Raw genomic sequence first — 17,790 nt, forward strand, 5'->3', positions numbered from 1 at the left:
TTTGCCACTTGGAATAGCATCACTGTTCTCTCACTAGAGCGGACATCTTACACAGATGTCATTGAGCCTCCACGATCTTAAAAGTACCAAAAACTGTTCACTCCCCTTCCCCACCACACACACTTCTTAGATGAAGAAACAGAGGCCTCGGGTAATGGTTACTGGCACAAGACCATGGAATTTGCCTTTGACATTTCTTTGTTATGTCTTAAAAACTTTCTGTGAAGCCTATAAATTATTTTGATAACCACAAAAAAAATCTTTAAAAGAGAAAAATTTAAGCTTATTACTAAATAAAGAACCAGGAAGAATTAAGTTTCTCTCCTAAAGTTGCTGATACTCCAGATGGGAAAACGAAAGAAGTTAACAAAGCGGCAGGATACAGAAAAGTGGATTCTATCCAACAAGCTATGGCTGCCTCCTCTTTTCTGGATCTAGAGTTAGGGTGACTTTGTGTGGGGTCTCTGCTCATCCCTGTACCCACAGGACTGAAAGGCCAAGGTCGAGGTTACTTGCAACCCTCAGAGGTAATAGGGTCAGGACATTCCAAAAACATATGACCTCACCCATAAACCATAGATGACGGGACCACAGCCAAACTAACCCTCTGGGTAAAATCATGACAGTATCTAGCCAGATGGGTGAAAGAATTTGAGTGCAAATTGGAAAGACCCTAAAACAGTGGTTCTCAACCTCCCTAATTCTGTGACCCTCCAATACAGTTCCTGATCTTGTAGTGATCCCCTCCCATAAAATTGTGTTACTACTTCATAACTGTAATTTTGCTACTGTTACCAAAGATAACATATGATATGAAGATTATCTAATAATTGACGCCCAAGGGGCTTGCAACCCACAGGTTGAGAACCATGGCTTTAGAAGCTGCTATTAAGGCAGGATCTTGAAATTCATCCAGAGAAAAGAAGTCTACTGAAACCACAGTGAGGAAATGGAAAAATGACTACTTCCTGCCCTGCATTACGTGTCAACACAAAAGAGCAGCAGGTTAGAGAGAAGGAGAAAGCGGCTCAGTGGTGATGGCGGCAGCAGACAAAGCAGAGACAGAGAAGCTGAATCTTCATAAGCACCAGGCAACCAAGTGCCAGGAGAAAGCTGATGCCCCAGGAGGCCCCAAGATAATGAGAGCCCCTGATATGAGCCCCAAACATCACAATAGCTCCTGGGAGAGGTTCTCATTCCTCAGATGCACACCATGATGAAGTTTCTGCCTCCCCCAAAAAGCTTTTGAGTTAGGGTTTACAGGAATGATGAAAATAATAGTAATGATGATAGAAAACAATAGTAACAATTTGAGCTCTTATGCCCAGGAAATACAGCAAACACTTTTAAACATTTACCTCATTTTGTCTCCAACTCTATTCTACAAAGCAGGAACAACCATATCTATTTTCCAGAAGAGGAAAATTAGATAGAGGGCTCTAGGTACTTGCCCAGACTCAATCGGCCTTAGGTGATAAAGCCAAGACATTACTGTGATTCCTTAGTTCTTAACCTATGTACTTTAGTGCTAATAGTCAGTATATCCACTGAACAAAATTCCACTGGCAGTGTGACCTGTGCATTGTTTTTCTGTGCAATCTGAACTCAAGTATCCTTAACCCAAGAAAACTGTCATTGAAATTGGCAAGACAGCAATTCTCTTTCTATAAAATAATACCGTGTTGTAATTCTCATTCAATTATTGATATAAAGTGAATGATGGATGTTGAAGCTGCCTGTGCTGGAACATTCTGATCAGCCAAGAAGGTGTTTAAACCCACCACCATCACAGCCATCTTCCCAAGCATCCTGAAAGCTCCTAGAAGACAGAAACACTATACATTTCATTCTCCTTGCCCTCAGCATCACAACATTCAATAAATATCATATAGCAGATGCTAAGACCTTTGATAATGAAGAATATGCCAGGCAAATCTTGGTAATTCAATTCAGCTCTTTCACTTAGTAGACAGACTAGGAGCCAGGTTAGCCCCGAGGCGTACAGGTCAAATTTGGATCAAGCTCGGTGTGAAACCCAAGAGCCTTACCTGCCATTCTAGTGCTGCTTTTCTGTCAACATATGCCTTTTCTTGATGAATGGAATAATGTTGGGGAGATTTTTCAAGAGAAAAGAATTCTGGGTTTTCCAGCTCCAAGCAATATGGGCTCTTTTGGGGGGAGTCTAGAGCAATTGTCCAGCTTGTGGGCAGGGCATGTGAGACCAACTATCAGCCTTCATCCCTGTGAAATATCAGCTCCCCTGGCATATAGCCAATAATAGACTGTGTTGGTCATTTCTTTCCACACACTCAGCTGCTGTGTGAAGGACTATTGGCAAGTGAATGTAAGCCATCTAGATGTCCCAGTTTGACTTTGGAAAGAACATTTTCCAATTTGATTTGTGTGTGTGTGTGTGTGTGAGAGAGAGAGAGAGAGAGAGAGAGAGAGAGAGAGATAGTACATGGCATGTGCATGTATGTGTTTGTGTGCGTGTATGTGTTATTTTAATCAGCAGGATTTCCATATATCAGTTCAATCTGTCATATAATCAACATCTTTTGCCAGGAAGTAAGGGGAAAATGGAGAGAGAACACTATTCTTAAGTCTTTTATTTATGTGCTGTGTGTGTGTGTGTGTGTGTGTGTGTGTGTGTGTGTGTGTGAGTGTGTCTAATTCCAGAAGAAAGTGTCAGATCTCCTAGAGCTGGAATTACAGGCAGTTATGAACCACCCAATGTGGGTGCTTGGTGCTACCTCAGGGCAAGAGTCATACCCATTCTTAACCACTGAGCCATTCTTTCAGCCCTCCCACCCATATTGTAAAGTTGAGGAAAATGAGGTTCCTTCTGCACGTAAGCCACTTGCTCAGAGCCACTCTGACACAGAGTAGTGGAGAAGACTTAAACCAGGCAGGGTCTTTCTGAGAGTATGAAGAAAAAAAGACACACCTCTGACTCAATAAGGGGCAATTTGAATACCAAAATAATGACAAGAATGGACTGTAACACAGTATATAGAATCATATGGATATTAAAAACTCATATGGTTATTAAAACTCATGAATATTAAAAAGAGATGAGGTGGCTAGGAAAGGAAAGGAAATGAGAAATCTTTAAAAAATAGAGGCAATAATTTAAGGAATTAAATACCCTTTTTATAATCCCTTTGGTGATGATCAATTAGCTCAGATCATCCTTGCAGGCTCTGCTCTGGCTCCTCTTTGAGAAGGAAGAACAAGGCTGCCCCTGTAACTCCCTGGACAGCCATGTCTGTGGTCTGTGGCTGCAGGCTTGATGTGACAAACACATCTGTGAGAATGTCCTCGCTTCCATCCTGCTCTACTCCCCGCCTTGTCTTGGAACCCAAGATTTCTTTTCTCACAGAAGATGTGTACACCACACAGGATATTTGAAGGAGTCAGGAGGTCCAGGCAGCCTTACAGTAACCACCTTCTTCCATCCCACAGAAAGAAAGTAGAGGAGAAAGACAGGAGTCGGCTTCTGGGAAGCACACTGGCTGCGCTGGGGGGAGAGTCAGGCATTATCTCTGCATCTTCGGGCATTTTGATCCTGATCAATCCAGGGGGAAAGCTTCCTGATACCTTGTTAATCCCCAGATACACAAGCACCCACAAGCTTTCCTATATGTTTTCCCTATAAGACGCACTATAAGATACTGAAAACTTCAAAGTGTATTTCAGAGCCATCACGGCCAGCATTACAGTGATTCCTAATTAAGGACGTTCCAAAACAGTAGAACTATAGTGAGGTGGGGCAGGTGACTTTCACCCTGTCTCCAAGAGAAGATCTACCATGCTCTCTTACAAAGAGCTTTAGAAGGACTCTGTTCTGTGCCCTGGAAACCCTTCTCACACAAACACCTATTTATTGAGATATGACTTCCTGGGAGCAAGGCCCTTTGCCAGTGTTGCACAAACACCACCATGTTTCATCCCATAGAAACCCCTAATGTACACACCAATTCACTCTTATTTTTAAAAGGAGAAAATTAAGGAAGCCTAGAGTACATTAATGCCTCGCCAGGGACCTCTCTGACAGGAAGTGGTAGGACATGGGAATTCTCTGAGACCGTGAGGTTGGTCACTGCGCCCCCAGTTCAAATGTTTGCAGCTCCACTGTTGACTCTGTCTCATCTCTGCCTTGCCTTTAAGGCAAACTTTGTGTGCATAGCTCCTTCATCATCTCTCTGACTGTGCACGCAAGTGTCCTGATATCGTTAATTTACTTAGTCGCATAACAAAAAAATCACAAAGCATCTTTCTAGATGCCCAAAGGCACGTGATGGAAAAAGAGAAAAGGATGTGGTTATAAACACATAAGAATGTAGTACAAGAGGCCTGGGCCTAAGGTGAGGGGTGGTTTGGTTGTATGCACACATATTCTGCCCTCTAGGTCACAGCCTCAGGAAGCGTGGAAGCCAGATTGTCTTGAATTCCATCGCCCCAGAAAACAGTGGCTGAGTCAACGTCCACACTTTCCCTCTAACTCTCCCTCCTCCCCCAGTTCTCACACTTGACCATATTTTATGATATCTGCCCTTTGTGCTAAAGGCTACTATACCCAAATTATAAGTTAGAGCCAACTTAAACAGTAGAATTGGAGAGTGGTAGAAAAGCTATCACGCCTGGATAAAGGACACTTGCCTCTATATTGACTGATCAAATCTATCCTTGATTCAGAATGCCTTCCTATGAAAAGAAAGATGCAATGATCTTGATTAATTTTTTTTATTTTATTATGTGTGTGTGGGATACACTATATGTGTGCAGGAGCCCTCAGAGGCCGGGAGAGGGCATTCGATCTCCCGGTACTGGGGTTACCATGTGGGTAACTGGGAACTGCCACGTGGGTGCTGAGAACTAAACCCTGGTCCTCTGTAAGAGCAGCCAAAGCTCCTAACCACTGAGCCATCCGTCCCTGCAGCAATAATACGTTTAACAACTTTCTGCCAGCATTGCCATGGACTGTCAGGTGAGGACTGATGCCCTGGAAAGTAGATAGGGTTCTGAAAGCAGAACTAAGTTCACTTCTTGGTTTTACTGGCAGTGTTGTTGTAGATAAACTATATAACCTCTCCAATTTTCACTGATAGAAACAGTGAAAAGTTCTTATCCTGACTCTGCATGCATAAGAAGTGCTTTAGAGTCTTAGAATCTTGGAGCACATGGCTCAGGTGGCTATCTATCTATCTATCTATCTATCTATCTATCTATCTATCTATCATTTCTATCTATTATTATCTATCATCTATCTATCCATCTCTATTTCTGTGTGTGTGTCCTTATGTCTCTATCTCTCTGTCATCTATTTATCTATCATTTCTATATAGGTATCTATCATCTAGCTAGCTGTCTATCTATCACCTATCTATCTATCTATCTATCTATCTATCTATCTATCTATCTATCGTCTGTCACTATCTCTTTCCCTTCTGGTCCTCAGTAAGAGCAGCAGGGCATCCTTCCATCCTTCCTCTCTCTTCCCTCTCCACCTTTTTCATGTGGTACACTATGGACACACAATCAATAGGAGGTCCATGAGAGACTGAAGGAATCATATCATGGTGTCTATTAAGAGCTGGTTGTTTTTGTTGTTTGCTTCAACCAGCTTTAGTATTGTTCAAACCAAGAAGCTGGAGAATTTCAGAGAGAGCTCCTGTAACCAGGAGCTCTTTATAGCTCACCTTTTAATTGCTAGGAGATCCTGTTTCTGAGGCTATAGGCAAATTCCTACCTCATAGACATTTATTGCACTGGTGTTAACTCACTTTCCATTTCCCCTGCAAGCCTCTGGCCTGGCTGTGCATCACTCTCTCCAGAAGGCTTTATCAACACTGAGTCACTCTAAGTAAACAGTGAATCCTTGCAGACTGGTCTGGCAAACACTCTTGTCTTACTGATATCTTTCAACAGCTGACAGGAGACGAATCTGAAACAACCCTGTCTCCTTGTCAGCACCCTCCCACTCCAGTTAGAGCAACAGGGTTTCTTAATGCTGACATATAAACCCTCTCTGGCTAGATTACGTAGGAAAAGGGCTGAGTTTCAGGTTCCCAGGGAGTCCCAGAAAATCGAATTCTACAAATCTTGGAAGGGCTGTACCCACGTCACCATGGCTAGCCCCTGGGTGGACCTTGCATTGGACACAGCAGCTTCTCTACCACCTTGGAGCCCAGAAGGTGCCACCCCAAACACAGCCACTGCTCTCTCTGATTAACAGACCTATCTGTTAGGCTGTACCTACTACTTTATGGCATAATAGGCTTCCAATTCCAGATCTCAAATGTGAGCATCTGATTGATGGAGCCTGGATCATACGCCTGCCTCCCAGGTACCAATGCTCTTCACCTTGAGCAAAGTTACAACCCAGAGAGGGAAGTGCAGATCAGGGAAAAGGGAAAAACAAAGGTCCATCTTACCCCCAAGAGGCTGCAACAATATTAGTTAACCCAATGTGTAGAGTGAGGACATGACCACTCCAAGGTGTGGAGATATGGACGAGAGTGTAGCCAGGGGATCTGGAAGAGTCCAGAGCAAGAAAAGAAAGTAACAGAAAACATGGCCCACAGAATGGACTGGGCCATGGTGTGGCAGCAGGGTTGGCGGTGGCAGTCAGCGAAAGAAAAGGGGCCACGAGTACGTGATTGAAACCGAAGTGTTCTATATGAATCAGAAGCTGGGGATGGGGAGCTGAAGAACTTTAGAGCAGGGGTCAGGTAAGAAGGGCAAGGATGCCAGCATGGACTATGAAACAGGTATTTGCGATGCTGAGGGAGCCTGGAGACAGGCACGTGCTTTGGTTAGCCATTTGTCCTGAGTTCTGTATTAACCTGACACCTGAGTGGCCTTTTGCTCCCCAAAATAGTTAGCCATTGGACCCGAGTTCCTTATGGACCTGGCACCCAAGTGACATTTTGCTCCCCAAAATAAGTATATTGAAATCTTCCTCTGTTACTCTCCTGTGCAAAAGTATATATTCAGATTTTATAGAAAAAAATGAGAAAACTTTTCACCAGATTCCATTAAAAGATAATTTATGCATAAAAAGCAATCTTTGATTTATGTTCAAGTATTGGGAGACAATTTATATTCCTGTCTAATTCTTATAATCATTTAACAATTATACAAATAAATCTTGTCAGTATTCATGATATACATAAGATATCCATTTCAAAAAAAAAACTTTTGAGAAGATGTCACTTAACAAGAAGCCTTGTGATGATGGATGGATGTAGGAAGGCAGCCAGTAAGACTTGACGAAACACCCATCCTGTCAAACGAATCTCACGCAGCTCACTAACCAAGACAAGTGAACACTGAGAAGCAGCAATAAACGGGATCTATTTTTATTTTGTCAGGGTTTAGGGTTCTTCCCTCCGATAATGTGGGCATCAATAAAGTAAGACAGTAGAAGCCAACACACTCAGCCCTTAACCAGAAGCACAACTTTCGAGGGGAGAAAAACCATCGACTGACGATTGCTGCTGTGACAAATGATGCTGCCACAAAAGACTGCTGTGAAGATTTTCAAAAGTTAGTGTGTTTATTGCAAAGTGCAGAAAGCCAAAATTCCACTTCAGCACAGAAAAATTGAGCTGTCCCTTGGGCATTTAGACAAGAAAGTGCAATTGTTACCAATGAATCTTTTCCTCCTCAGCAATCACATGGTTTCCCTAGCAGGTCAGCAAAGGCTCCACTGTTGATGAACAATTTCATTAGACTCCCTGAGAGGAGAAAATAAAGCCCCTCCCGGAAGCCCCATACCCCACCAACAACTGGGTTCACTGCAACTGTTCACCTGCCCATGGCTTTAGTCAAGCCAAATGCCGGGGTTTTTGTCCCTAAATGAAACTAAGCATTGACTCCTTTTGAGCCATTTGACTCATTTCTATTCCTCCAAATTCTTGACTTTTTCACCGCCTGTTGTGTCTGCATCCCTAAGCAAATTATGAAACTCCTTTGGTTCTTGTTTTACTTTCAGTCAGATGGGACTAATGAGGGCATCTATACTAGAAGGCATCACAAATATCACACAAAGATATTCATGTAAAGTAGTTGAGAGTTGTGGCTGCCACATAATGGGATACAGCACGGTCCCACATCTCTTTTTCATGTGTGCGCCCGTGTGTGTGTGTGTGTGTGTGTGTGTGTGTGTGTGAGAGAGAGAGAGAGAGAGAGAGAGAGAGAGAGAGAGAGAGAGACTTCCTACAAAGGTCAGAAGAGGGTATTGGATCTCCTGGAGCTGGAGTTATAGGTAGTTGTAAACCGGCCAACATGGGCCTTGGAAGTCAAACTCTAGTCCTCTGGGAGAGCAGAAAAGTACTCTAGACCACTGAGCCATCTCTCTAGCCCCAAAATCCACATGTCCAGGAAAGAGATAAAATACTAAATTAGGCTCTACCAGAGTTCAAGATAGCCTTTTATAACCAAATATGTTAGTGTTTTATAGAAAAAAAAAATTTTAAGTCACATTATCTGGGATAAAATAATAAATAGCCATGTACCAGTTTCCGAAACAAGATTTTGTGCCATGCTTAAAGAAAACTCTTGAGAGATGTATGGCTTTAGAAGCTGTGAGTAGGGGTTGTGAGCCGGGGTGGTAGCTAAATCACAGCTCGTATTCTGTGGCACTTGCCTTCCCCCTTGGCAATCCTGCTCCCTGAGTCTTTCATACCTGTTGAGTTTCTTTTTTATTATTTATTTTTCCACTTTTCATATGTGTTTGTAGGGTCCATATGTGTGTGTATTCATACTTTTTAATGTGTGTGGACACATGAGTGTGTAGGTATGTGTGCAGGCCCTGGGTTGTTGCTGGGACCCTTCCTTCATAGCTCTTTCTCCTTTTACCTTGTTCACTGAGGCAGGGTGTCCCAGTGGTTAGTGTTGGAGGCCAGCCTGCTCTGGGTTCTGAGGCTGAAACTGTGGGTGGGCTGCCACACTCTCCTGGCACATATGTGGGCTTCTGGGGATTTGAACTTTGCGCAGCAAAACGTTTTAAACCCTGAACCATCTTCTCAGCGTACCCACTGGGTTTCTGTCTCATTCCTGTGTTGTCTGCTGACTGACAGCCATGACCTCGTGCTGCATACAGTTTTTTTTTTTCTCCTTAACCATAATACGAATTATCCTGCTCCATCTAGTGGCCTCTGCAGTGACCTCCCCAAGCTGCCTTGTTCCTCCTGTACAGACTCTGGTCCCAACTAAACCTCTGAACAAGCGTAGGCAGAACACTGACGCACTGGCAGTGTTTACTGCAGCCGAAGCATCTCCTTTGAGGGGTTTCCCTCTTTTTTTCTCTTTCCTGTGCCTTCCAGTGACTCCAGCAGAAACCCTGCTTGTCTCTCCAGTCAGAGATGTTACCTTCGGTCATGCAAGGCAGGTGTCGCTGCCCACAAATGGCCATCAGCGTGAGAACCAGAATCTCAAGACTTTCTTATGCTTACAGGTGATGTCACAAGAGCCAGCAGCCATTGTATTCAGGTAGCAATCGCTGAGTGCAAGGGCCACAGACATATGGACATGGGGGGGGGGGGCAGAATTTGGCTTATATCAGGCTGGCCACAAGAAAGGCTGTTCCAAATGATCTGGAACCCTAGTTCTTATCCTGCTCCATCTAGTGGCCTTGAATATGAACAACCACCGAGCTCGCCTACCAGCAGAAGCAGCTCTCCCACTGCTATGGTAGATCCCCTGGAAGGCGAGTCTACACTTTAGCTTTGCAGGTAGAGAGCTCCCCTCCACTGCCAACTGTCCACTGTTAATTACAGCTTGATCCCATCTAGACCCACTAGACTAAGGACCCCTCAGTACCAGGGGTTGGTGTGTTAGCAGTATTTCACTTCCAACATTCAAAGGAGAGATTGTGAAACTTGTGTCTAATTGATCAGGATCTAACCCCACTCTGTCTTGTACAAGGCCCTCCCACAGCTGCCTCTTTGAAGAGCTTAACCCTCTCCAAAACACAGTCCACTTCTCACACAGGCAAGGTCACATATACACGGATATTCATTACATAATTATTACATAAGAAATAACCCGAACATCTAGCAACAAAGATGTAAATAATGTTATGTAGATAGTGAAAACGAGGCAGTCATTGGCAAAAGCTGTGTGAGTATGCATTTGTTGGATTGAAAAGGTGCCCAGCACTCAAGACTTTATTGGTTCAAGAAGAAAACATAAGAAGATTTAAGCACTCCCAGTGTCCTAGAATGCTGAGATAAAAAGAAACCAGTGAGATCACAGACTCTTTTAATGTTAAACACTTTTCATTCATCCACCCAGTAATAGAACATTCAGTATGTGTTGAAGAAAAGTGGGTTACAGAACAGCATGAGGAATAAGAATAAGATGCAAGTTCTTTAAAAAAATAATAATAATAAATATATGCATACAAAGGTGCCTGGAGGGATGTTTCATCAAAATATTTCTCCTTAGGATGTAGAACTGGATTCATTTTTATCTTTGTCTTTATGACTTTTCCTGTATTCTTGTACATATTTATAAAGATTTTGCACTACTTTTGCAATATGAAAAACATCGTGGGAGTTCTTTATGTTTTGGCAAAAGGGGCAATACCCGAAGCAAAGAAATTCTCATCAAATACCAGTTACATGGAAACTTCCCAGAGTCCTTTTGGTGCTGTTCATGATTTACATACCCGCCATTAATAAATAAAGTTCTGAAGGCCATGCTAAATGTCGTAGAGCATAAAATATAAAAATGCCCTCACCTGTTTTCTAAGTAAATACCAAAGAGCACTTGAGCATCAACACAGTGCTTTACAGTTTCAAAAGGCTTTTATTCCCAATGTCTCATCTGACCCTCAAACAAGCTAGCTGCTCAAACTGAGTCTTCCCGTGTTTCTTGGGTCACCGCCAGTCGACATTTCCATGTTGGCACCATTGTTGGTGAGACAGATGGATGGATGGATGGATGGATGGATGGATGGATGGATGGGTGGGTGGATGGATAAATGAGTGAGTGAATGGACAAAAGAATGAACTAGCACACCTCTTTTGCTGACAAGAAGACTGAGAAGCAGCAGTGAAGCAATATGCCTCAGTGGATATAGTCAGCATAAACCCACCAGATTGGACTTACCATCTTTACTTCCTTTCATATAAATTGCTACCCCAACTCAGTTATTCTTCAGAAGAAAATACCTCAGTGTTATAGGTAGTATTGACAAACAGGAGTCTTAGTCAAAACACCCACGGCACAGGTATTGACCTAAGAAAAACACTACCAGCCCCAGCTACCGTACAGGCTCTTGAGGCTTTCCTTCTAGGCCAGGCCTTACTCATGATTGTTGCATATAAGTGGATTCTGAGTATCAGAAGGGCATTCTATGGGCTTAATTAAGGAGCCATTTGCTTCCTAGTATGTAAGTATTTCACTATTTTAGCAACTAAGAGCCGTACATCAGCATGTACCATACTAGAATCCCTCACACAATAGAAGGATTGCTACTCATAGGAGAAACTGCCCTCTTCACTTTTACAGTACCACCAAAAACACCTACATCCTGGTGATTCCAGTGTTCACCTATAAATAGAAGATAATGCCATTACTTTCTTCTCAACATTATCCTGAGATGTGACAAGGGCACAAGGAAGGAAAGAAGAAAATAAAATGCCAATCATTAAGAAGTATGCGAAGTGTTGCAAGACCAGCCTCATGGGGAGCCCAGCATTCCCTGAATACTCATTCTGGAAAGCAATCCGAACACCCCTAATTCTCAGTGCCCTATAATCCAAGAGGGCTGGGAATCTATCCATAGATGATAGCTACTAAGATATAACAAGTTGAAAGTTCCAAGAAGACAAGAACTCTGGGAGGTCCGAGGGAGAATTTATTCCCACAAGAGTAAATCTAGAGTCTGCGAGAATAAAGCAGCCTTGGCCTGGGTCTTCAGGGATAGGTGGTGTTTGTAACCCGGAAGGAGAATGCATCCTCAGCCCTCAGTCCTGCCTCCACTGACAAAAAGTACAAGATGGACATAATGTACATATTTACTGACCTTGCTCTGCCTCATCTCCTCACCTTGTGCTATCTAGATCTTCCTTCTGGAGCATTCTTCTTCACTGCGATATTCATCTCCACACTCAAAAATATTATCGACTAGTCATTCTTCCAGCTTACAAGTATACCGTTGCTACAAAGGAGTGGCAACATTCTCTCAGAACATTTTCTTCATTCCCCCAAATGGGGACATTCCTGCCCAGGCTCCAACGTTATTCTTAGCACATTTCCCGTAATCTTTGCAACGCATAAGCTTTCACTATTGAGCGGCACCGCCAATCTGTAAATATTCTGTGAAAGGGACTTTCTGTGGGCCTGTAAAGCACCATACCCGTGTTATGATTAGTAAATATTCAATAAGCAATTGGTTAAATTTCAAATATTATTCGTCGTCTTGATTCCATACCAGAATTTGGAGCCTGTCCCTGAATTAAGCTTTCATATACTTATGTATTTCTTCAAAATCACTTTGCAGATGAAAATATACAAATCAGCTCCTTCCATCCAGCCCAACACAGATGAAGAGCCAAGATCTTCTTAAACTATGGGCCTAATAGCTGTTGCCTGTGAGGCCATCAGGCACCACCAAGCCAAGGTTTTAGCTCTCTGTGAGCAAGTCTGCCTGGGATGAAAGCCCCATGAACAATACACATGCCAGAAGAAGGTTGGAAAGGTCTCAGCTCCCACCAAGTGATTGCCAAGAAACTTGGCAGCAGAAGATAATGGCCATGGGGAGGAAGAAAACGAGGCACCAAGTCAAATGACAGTTTAGTCTAATAACATCAGAAAAATCCCCAGTTTGTAATCAAAGCATTTAGTAACTATTACAGTCTAGCACAAGGGATGAAAAGAACTTTAAAAAAAATTGTTCAAATTGATTCTCTCCAGTAATGAGAGCGATTATTAAAGTAATATTTATTTTTCTCATCATATACGGAGAAGAATGTCTTTGAAGTGCATGACCAGGCCCAATTCCTGTGGCCCATGGCCTTTGCCTACTGAGCCTTAAACCTTAGTCACTTACGGAGGAAGATCCTTACTCCTTGGTGCCCTGGCTACGACCACCCCCGGAAACCTTCCATTAAGAGAAAGTATTTTTACTTGGCTTTAGGTGGCTTCTCCATTCTTCCTCTTCTTAGTGGATCCTCTGGTCCAGGAAATAGCAAAATCCTGGTGTCTGGTTTTATCTAGGTCCTGGACACAGGCTTTAAGTTTCAGAGTAATCTGGTGGGCGAGGCTACCTGGGGGTGTGGCTGAATCAACAAGGCTGGCTGTGTGTGGCTACCCAGGGCAATCGAAGGGACTAAGTTAAACTGGTCCCTGAGAGAGGACCAACCTATCAAGCTTCCCAGCCACTCCTGATGCCTGACGTGCTCCATGGCTCCCTTCAGTGATTTAAATGCCTTTGATCCTCAAATCTTAGAATTATGTGATGAGACCATCTCATCCCAATGAGAGTAAGATCGCCAATTCTCCCAGAATAAGGCTGTCGAAGCTTTTGTAGAAATGGAATGCTCTGCCACCTTCCCTGTTTAGAATAGTAGCCACTAGTTCATATAACTGTAGGATGTTTGTAATGTGGCTAGTGCGATAGGATAAATTTATATAAGCTAATGCAAATATAATCAGCCACATGTGGCTATGAGCTAATGTTTAAATACCACAGTTGAAAAAAAATCCTCAAAAAGTTATTCCTAAGGGGAAAAAAAAAACCTAATAAATTATTGGGACCTGTGATTCCCAACCTTTGTAGTTGTGATAGCGTTAGGTCTTCCCAGTGCTGTGGTTAAGCCAAGTGCACACGAAACAGTCTTCCACTGAGCCCTGTGAGACTCATTCTAAACACTAAAGATGCACGCAGCCTTTGCTCATTCTAACAGAACAGTTAGCATGCATTAAAAAACATTATAATGTCTAAAATGAACACAAATTCCATTACATTTTAAGTTAAAAACATTAAAGAGATCAAAACTAAAAATTCCGTAACACCTGTAATTCAAAAAGCGTGATGATCCAGGCAGTAAAAATCCCATACTTTCAACCACGCCATATGCTACCACGTAACTACCACAGACTCATGAAGCACACACATGGTAGATGCAAATACTGGGTGATTTTGCTCTGCCATCATATGTCTCTAACGCATGGATTCCCAGAGCCTCACAGCCACCAACGGCCATTCCCAGAGTGAGGAGCTCAAGGGACGTCAGGGGCTTGTCCAACCTCTGGTTTTAGGAAAGGAGTAAGGGAGGGAGGGGATACAGGAGGAGCGGAGGGATGGAGAGACAAAGACAGTGACAGAGACAGACAGACAGACAGACAGAGAGAGAGAGAGAGAGACAGACAGACAGACAGACAGAGAGAAGCCCAACAAAAGAGGAGCCCCTCAGGTCATACAGCAAGTAAATGAACCGTTCAATGAGCCAGTACTCAAACTCCAAGAGCCAAAGAAAAGAAAGAACTACAAACTTACAAGGGACAAGCATATGATTTTACTGAAAATTCTTTTCTATCCTTCTATTGTAAATAGTGAGAAATTAAAAAAAAAAAAACAAAAGAATTTATACACATAAAACTGCAAAATGAACCATTAGCATAAAAATGCCTGTCCAAAGAGGCCTATGAGAAACTGAACCAGCTCCATTGACATTTTAGTGAAATTCAATAACCTCTGATATTTTATTTTAAAGCTTTTATTATTTCCCAGGTCTTTGTGGGTTTTTGCTCATATCCGTGGGTATTGTTCCAGAAACAAGCAATAAAACAAAGATCATCTCTTTAAAATAAGCCAGCTTAAAAGGTTTTGTTTGTGTATCAGTTCTTTTGAGAATTTCCTATTTGTTCCTCATACACTCAGAGGTCTTGTGGGTGCAAAATTCTATAGATGTAGTGCAGTTGATATAGCCATCAGCTTTGACACCAAATACACCAGGGATGAAGGCTGGGATTTGGCCTCAGAGATTTCCAGGATTTTTGTTTGTTTGTTTGTTTTTTGTTTTGTTTTGTTTTGTTTTTTTGTTTTTTGTTTTGTTTTTGTTTCTCAAGACAGGGTTTTTCTGTGTAACCTTGACTGTCCTAAACTTGCTTGGGAGACCAGGCTGGCCTTGAACTCACAACCATCCACCTGCCTCTGCCTCCCTGAGTGCTGGGATTAAAGGCGTGCTCCATCGACGATTATTTTTAAACATTGACGATTTCTCAATGGGTTTGGGTCTCGGATATCTTATCTGTTAAATGGGTTCAATCCATCACCTTGCAGTTTGTGAGAAATCAGAATGCCACATGCGCTCTACAAAGATCAAGTACTGTGAGCATGTGGGCGTGTCCTCCCAGCTCTCACCTTGGTGAGTACTGCACTGTTTATCCTAGAAACTACTAATAAACAGGAAGCTAGGCGTTGAGGTTCGGTGAACTCCCTTATTTGTTCACCGCATGCCAAACAGCTTCTCCACTGGCACCAGAAGCCAGAGGCAAGCCCACCATAAACCTAGGGTGTGTGGTAACAGCGGAGTTCACAGGGTACATGCCAGCTGTTCTCTCTACCAGGATAAATTTGCCCTGTGGTTCTCTGGAATGAAACCAGTCTATTTGCAAAAGAGCATGGGAATTCAAAACAACTGTACTCGAAGCAGCCTAGCATAAGCAACAGCTACTGTTCTCAGTACCAGGAGCCCTGAGTGGGAGGGTTTGGTCTCAGCATTCATAGCTATGTGAATATAGCTTTCTTCTTAAAAAAAAAAAAAAATCCAGTGATCACAGGAGCCGTGTCTGTCACAGCAACCCAGCATGAACTGATTAAACCAACAGAAAAATGGGGGCAGAATACAAAGCTTGAGAGACCTGGGCTCAGACCTGTAGCTGTTTGACCTTAGTCAGTCTTTACTGCCTCTGAGTCTGGGTCTCCATATTGGAGAAAATGAGGTAATAAGCATGGTGGCTGGTGGATCCGCAGCAGCTAATCTCAAGTACGAGACTGTGCCTGGGCCACAGCAGCTGCTCGGTAAGTGATGGCTGCAGCTGCTCTTACTATCCTCGGTGTCATCATTGCTACCTTTGTCTTAAAAGGATAAGTCTCAAAGATGTTTGATCACAGCAATTACAAGGCATCCCCTAACAGTTTAATCTCCTTGTTAATATTTCTGAAACTGGTTAGCCTTTTCTCCTGTGTTAATTGCTACTGCTCTTCAATTTTCTACCTGAAATCATTTGTTTCCATTACTTTCACTATAACAAACAAAATAAATTATGAAGAATGTTATTATTGGCTCCACCACGATCATTAGCATCAGCAATATCATCATCACCATCATCACAGTCATGGTCATCTCCAGTTTCCATTCTACTGCATGTGAGGTTTGGCCACACTGAACCACTTACCTGAGCCCTCAATGTCCATCCAACCAAGAGGCCAAGTTAGAGCTCAGACTCTGACATTCGTGATTCTTACATCTTATCATCAGCTTTACAAAGTAACTGGACTTTCTCCTCACTGCCACTGCCTTTACAGGTCTTAAACTAATTCGTTTTTAAAGTGGCTCATTTCATCCATATGTGGAACCTAAAACATCATTTTCTACATTTTTACCAGGGTCTACCCAAATGTCATGTACTTAACCATTCTTTTCTGCATGGGAAGACATGAAGAACTTTTAGATGAACTCTGTATTTAGTTTTTGTTTACTTGTTTTTTTTTTTAAACCTCAGAAAATATTTGTCTTATTTTAAGCTAACAGGGGCAATGCTTTACTTAGGGACTTTAGGTTTTAAGAAAGAGCTAATTTAGTCAGTGATGAGGTGAACATGATTTCAAGGTTTCCCACTGAATTGAATTAGGTTGAATAATAAAAATAACAAAAAATAAAACACCAAAGTTGCCATAGGACTGTGTACCAGGGAGAACAAACTAAGGATACAGTCACAGAGTGTGGTGTATGCAGAGTCCTAGATTTTCTTTCTTGTGGTCTACTGCCTCACCATCTTTCACCCTCCATCCTCTGACCACCATCTCACCATCCTCCACCTACCATCTCACCATCTTCCATTCACCATTCCACTTACCATCCCACCATCCTCCACCTACCATCTTGCCATCTTCTACCATACCTCACCATCTCCTACCCACCATCCCACCCACTTCTGTTCGCCATCTCACCATTCACACCATCTTCTCATACAACTTCTACCACCTTGTTGCCTGTCTTTTTTTGCTACCTATCATCTTTTCCCTGACTGCCTTCTCCCATGCAACACATCTGCCTTATTACCTTTGTGCCATTGACTGAATGTCTTACTCTTGTCCCCCATTCAAATTCCCTTAGGAGTTATAGCCCAGATCAGCTAATAATCTTTTATTTGCTCATTGTCCGAATTTGTGCTCTGGGCATGGAGGACATCCTAGACACTGATCAGCAAGTTTGTCTACTGCTTCTGAGTCACATGTGGTTTGATGTATCAAATGTGGCTGCCCAGGGTAGAGCACTCAGTGAAGGTAGCGAGCAGGCAGGTTCATTCTAATGAGAAAGGGTAGTGAGCCACAGGAGGGACCATGATTTCCACTGTAACAACCTGGTGAATTTCCACTCTCTCTCTCTCTCTTTTTTTTTTTTAGTATTTTTTAATTAAAATTTTTTATATTAATTACAGTTTATTCATTTTGTATCCCAGGTATAGCCCCCTCCCTCATTCCTTTCCAAACCCACCCTTCCTCCCTCATCTCCTCCCATACCCTTCTCCAAATCCACTGACTGA

The 17,790-nt window shown here is 42.6% G+C and overlaps 1 protein-coding gene across 3 annotated transcripts in view; it reads right to left on the reverse strand.

The window, feature by feature from the left end:
- The window catches only part of Fer1l6 (fer-1 like family member 6), a 150,845-nt gene extending 137,654 nt beyond the window's left edge, over positions 1-13,191 (reverse strand). Inside the window, exon 1 of one of the 3 annotated variants that reach the window (XM_055626273.1) lies at positions 13,144-13,191. Coding sequence is in view for 2 of the 3 variants with exons in the window: in XM_055626272.1 (XP_055482247.1) it covers positions 13,144-13,166 (23 nt within the window). In the remaining variant the exon portion in view is untranslated. The remainder of the gene's footprint in view (positions 1-13,143) is intronic. The other 2 variants (XM_055626272.1, XM_055626271.1) reach the window with 2 other exon arrangements.
- Between the last annotated feature and the right edge of the window lie 4,599 nt (positions 13,192-17,790).

This window comes from Psammomys obesus, unplaced genomic scaffold (genome assembly GCF_907164565.1).
Source record: "Psammomys obesus unplaced genomic scaffold, mPsaObe1.curated_primary_1811, whole genome shotgun sequence".
Classification (NCBI taxonomy): Eukaryota; Metazoa; Chordata; class Mammalia; order Rodentia; family Muridae; genus Psammomys; species Psammomys obesus.